The sequence below is a fragment of the Helobdella robusta genome (assembly GCF_000326865.2).
Source record: "Helobdella robusta unplaced genomic scaffold HELROscaffold_20, whole genome shotgun sequence".
Taxonomy (NCBI): Eukaryota; Metazoa; Annelida; class Clitellata; order Rhynchobdellida; family Glossiphoniidae; genus Helobdella; species Helobdella robusta.
The window spans coordinates 245227-249774 of NW_008704084.1; the positions used below are offsets into that span (position 1 = coordinate 245227).

Sequence of the window (4548 nt, forward strand, 5' to 3'; positions counted from 1 at the left end):
TCATCATCATCACTTTCGTTTATCATCATCATTATCATTGATACCACGATCATCCTCATCCTTCTCATCATCGTTGTCGTCATAACTTTCCTCTAAACCACTACTGCTGCTTTGTCGTATCTTTAGCATCATGTTCACCAAATCACGGTTCACATGCTACAATCACAACAATTAGCGTTAACTTTGTAACTTTTTAACAAACATCCTGAGGTAGATGCACACAATATTCCACTTTTTTTCTATCGCTGTCTAGCCAAGCTTACTCGATAAACAGCAATCAATGCTTGTCACTGAATCATAAACCTAATTTCCATATCAAATTGAAATAACAAAATGCTGTCTACTTGTTACTTACTTATTAACCCTAACGCATTCATAGCAACCAATCGTGTTTACTGTTTACTTTTATAATGGCCATCTATAATTAACAATATCACAGGGAGAGCTTGGACCTCCCGGACCTCCAGGACCTCCAGTAAGAATTTTGTGTCTCGTGTGCTTGTGATTCGTGTACATAGTATATTTTTATCTATATCTTCCTCTACATGTTAACCATCCCTAATGTTCGCAACCACAATTATTTCTACAACCAAGGGAGCACCGGGACCTGCAGAAGACGACTTCGAAGCCATCCAGTACTTCTTCGGTCACGACTACACAGACTTGGAAGATGAGGACGAAGATGAAGATGACGAAGAAAACGGCGATGAAGACGACGATGACGACGAAACTCAAGACACCGAGCCACTCAAAGAAGGAGAAGCCATCAGAAGCAAAAGGTCCGTCAATGGCAAGCAGCAACGTGCAAGACAGAGAAGGTCTACCACTGAAGCTCCCACCACCACTTCAACAACCACAGAAGCACCAAGCTCCAGAAGTAAAGACAGACTCACTGAAGAGAAAAAAATTACTCTGGCAGCTGCCCAAGTATTAAATGTTGTTGTCGATTTACGCGAAGAAATCAAAGCTTATAAAGAGCCAACTGGAACCAAGGCTCAACCTGCCAGGTCTTGCAGGGACATCAAACTTGTTAGACCTGACAGCGAAGATGGTAAGATTTGTTTTCCAGGACATTTTTTTTATTTGGCTCATAATAGTAGACTTAACTATACCAATTTACGAATTATAGGTTGGTACTGGGTGGATCCAGATCTGGGCAACCCCAACAACGCCATTCATGTCTACTGCAACATGTCGACCAACGGACAAACCTGCGTGTACCCACAGACACCATCCGTTCGTATCTTTATCTTTCATAACTTATAAATTCATTACGTACGTGAATTTGCGATATTTGATCCAATTCTTCTCATTTTATTTGCGTCCTAACTCTTTAGCTTTTAAAATTAGAATTTTAAAAATCTTTACGGTTCTTAAATTAAGCGATTACACGCCGTACTATACACAAACGTCACATTTTAACGAACGCTAACATTTAATACAGGTACCAACTCAGTTCTTCCCAAAAGACGAATCAGAAGACAAGTGGTTTAGCGAACTTCCTGGTGGACATATGGTTAATTTGTTGATTAATTTTCAGTCTGTAATAATTTTTTAAACCAATCAGTCAATTAATCAATCCCCCTGAATAAATAAGTTGTTTTTGTTGTCGATACGCTATTCATGTTACCGCCATCATGTCCCTTAAAATAATTTTTACTCTTGTCATTTACATTTTCAGTTTTCTCCTAGGCGTACTCGATTCTTCTGAAAATCTTTTGAAAGATAAAAAAATTATAAACCACCCAACAGTTGAAGTATGCCGACGATGTACAAATGACTTTCCTACGTCTCCTCTACACAAAAGCCCAACAGAAGTTCACATTTAAATGCGAGAAGACAGTAGCCTGGTACGACAGTGCCAATAAGAACCACGGTAGCGCCATTGCTCTGCTCGGGGACAACGAGGACGAACTAGAGACAAAGAACTTCGACAGGTCCGCCGTCGTTGATGACGGTTGCAAAGTAAGGGGAAAACATTTTTTGCTTTAAAATGAAACATTACTTTTGAATTTATTTCGTTGTAAACGACTGCTGATTTTTTCAGTAATTCAAAAACCTTGATTTCGCTAAATTGAAAATAATCTCACCTGAGACCATTTCAAACAAAGTACCTTTAACCATTAAACCTGATTCAGAGCCGAGACTCAAGTGGCTCAACAGTTTTCAACTACGTAACAAGCAAAACGAGCCAACTCCCTATAGTGGATTTCAAGCCGAAGGATTACGGAAAACCCCAACAGCAATTTGGGTTCGAACTCGGACCAGTATGCTTTGGTTGATGTTTCGTTGTCTCTTTTACAGCAATCAATAATGTGATTTAGTTAATGTAAGAATTTGTTGATAGAAACTATGGTAACAATCAATATGAAAAGCGGTTTTCATTTTTTTTAAATTAAATCAAATCACTGGTATGGTCAGAACGATCGTCGAAACACAACGTGCATGAAATAAAGATTCGTCTCATTATCACTCAATATTATCTTTATTACTTATAAATCATTATTATTGTGGAATTTATTACAATCCAAATGTCAAATATATGGTTGGTTAATAAAAGATTGAATGAAAGAAAGAAATGCAATAAACATGTTTTATATTTCTCACAATTTTTATTCTGTTACAAGTAATATATGCATTAAAAAATTCTTTCAACTGACAACAAAAAAGAAAAAACGTTAAAAGAAATTCATAAGACTGCTTGGTTGGTAACAACGGGCTCAATTACATTGTCTGACACATTCAAACACCTGAAAATAAAACAAGTAACACTTAATTAACTATCTGCCATCTATTTTTATAAAGGCAAATCAAACTAAAAATATTTTTACTTTGCTAAAAAATACCAATTTATGAACTTGAAAAAGTTTAGCAATTATGAAACATATTAACCATTTTTTGGCTTCTTCAATGAAACTTGCAATGGCTTTTCAGCAAAGGTAACACCATTGAGCTGCTGAATGGCGTAGAGAGCTTCTTGGTAATCAAACATAGTCACAAATCCATAATTCTTGCCTCTATTTTTATCTTTATCTTGCACGACTGCAATCTTCTTGATGGCCCCATATGGTTGGAAAAGTTGCCAGAGAGATCTTTCATCTGCCTCTGTACCAATGTTATAGACAAACAGAACGTATTCATTGTTGTTAGGGAAAGCTGCAGAAATGTCTCCAACCTGTCCATTGATAGGATTAGTACCTGAAATGGTGTAAGTCGATAAAGGATTATAACGTTGATTGATGGTGTTTGATCTCAACGGACCTCCTCCGAATACTCCTTGGTAACCAACTCCAAAGTTATTTATCGTCGAAACTTGTTGGCGGCCTAGAACAGATGAAGCAACAGCTGTTTGCAATCTGGCCCTCTGTTGCTGAGCTAGTGCCAGACCTGCGGGTTGGATGACTGAATTATTTCTTAGTGAACCTGGGACTATTCCCAACATCAGGGCGTGTTGTTGCATTTTTTGGGCTTTGTTATCTTCAGCGAATTTAACAGAAAGTGCTTGAGTGTAACCCTGCGGTGCTTTCCCATTCATATTTTCAACTGCATGTGTTGCCTCATCTCGAGTGTTGAACAATACAAACCCAACGCCTCGTGACATGCCAGTGTGTTGATCCAGGAGAACACGGGCTGAGATTATGTTACCAAACGGACTGAACAGCCTTTCTAAATCATTGTTATCAAAATTTTTGGGAAGATACTTGATGTAAACATTGGCTCCCTTTATGTTTTCGCCTTGTCTGGCATATGCTACCTTGATGCGTTTGTTCTGAAGAGTTAGACCATCTAACGCCTCTATTGCTTTTGCTGAATCACTTTCATCAATGTACTCAACAAATCCGAATCCATAGCTTATATGGGTTGACTTGTCTCTGATAATTTTGCACGACTTAACGGGACCAACGCGACTAAACAGTGATGCAAACTCTTCATCGGTGAGGTTCTGCGGCAGAAAATTGACAATTAAATTGTAAGGACTGTATTTCTGTTCCATTGAAATGTTCATTGATGTTGATGATGATAATAATAATCAAAATAGTAAATAAATTGACGTAAGATGGTTCCTTGTTCAATTGGCTGATCTTCATTGTTTTGAGTAAAATAAATAAATAAAAATAAATAAATAAAGTAAAATAATAATTAATAAATAAATGGGTGATATTAATGGAAAAAAAATAATTGACTTAGATTCTGCAGCTCTCTGCCAAATGAAAAAAGAAAATGTAAAAATTAGATGTCACATCTTATATAATTAGATTACAATGAATAGCATTTTAAAGAAATATTTAGTATTAAAGTTATCGGTGATAATAAATAAGACTGCAAACCTAGCACAGGGCCGAAAATAATGGACGCCACAGAAACGAACAAATAATAATAGTAACCTGTCAAAATTTAAAAAAAATTAATTACATCCAACTTAACATAAATCTTTCCTTCATTAATGAAAAATTTTAACAAACAACAACCTTAGTTCTCTAACATTTGAAAATACCCAGTTGACCATAACACTGTAGCCAAATCATCAAAACAATTGTGAATAATTCG

The 4548-nt window shown here is 36.5% G+C and overlaps 1 protein-coding gene across 1 annotated transcript in view; it reads left to right on the forward strand.

Annotated features, from left to right (window-relative positions):
* The window catches only part of HELRODRAFT_191307 (hypothetical protein), a gene marked incomplete at its 5' end in the record, with an annotated part of 25820 nt that extends 21644 nt beyond the window's left edge, over window positions 1-4176 (forward strand). The window contains 7 exons of the mRNA XM_009017873.1: window positions 440-475; window positions 595-1051; window positions 1130-1236; window positions 1445-1516; window positions 1753-1965; window positions 2139-2750; window positions 2893-4176. Of these exons, the coding sequence (XP_009016121.1) occupies window positions 440-475; window positions 595-1051; window positions 1130-1236; window positions 1445-1516; window positions 1753-1965; window positions 2139-2282 (1029 nt within the window). The 3' untranslated portion in view covers window positions 2283-2750; window positions 2893-4176. The remainder of the gene's footprint in view (window positions 1-439; window positions 476-594; window positions 1052-1129; window positions 1237-1444; window positions 1517-1752; window positions 1966-2138; window positions 2751-2892) is intronic.
* Between the last annotated feature and the right edge of the window lie 372 nt (window positions 4177-4548).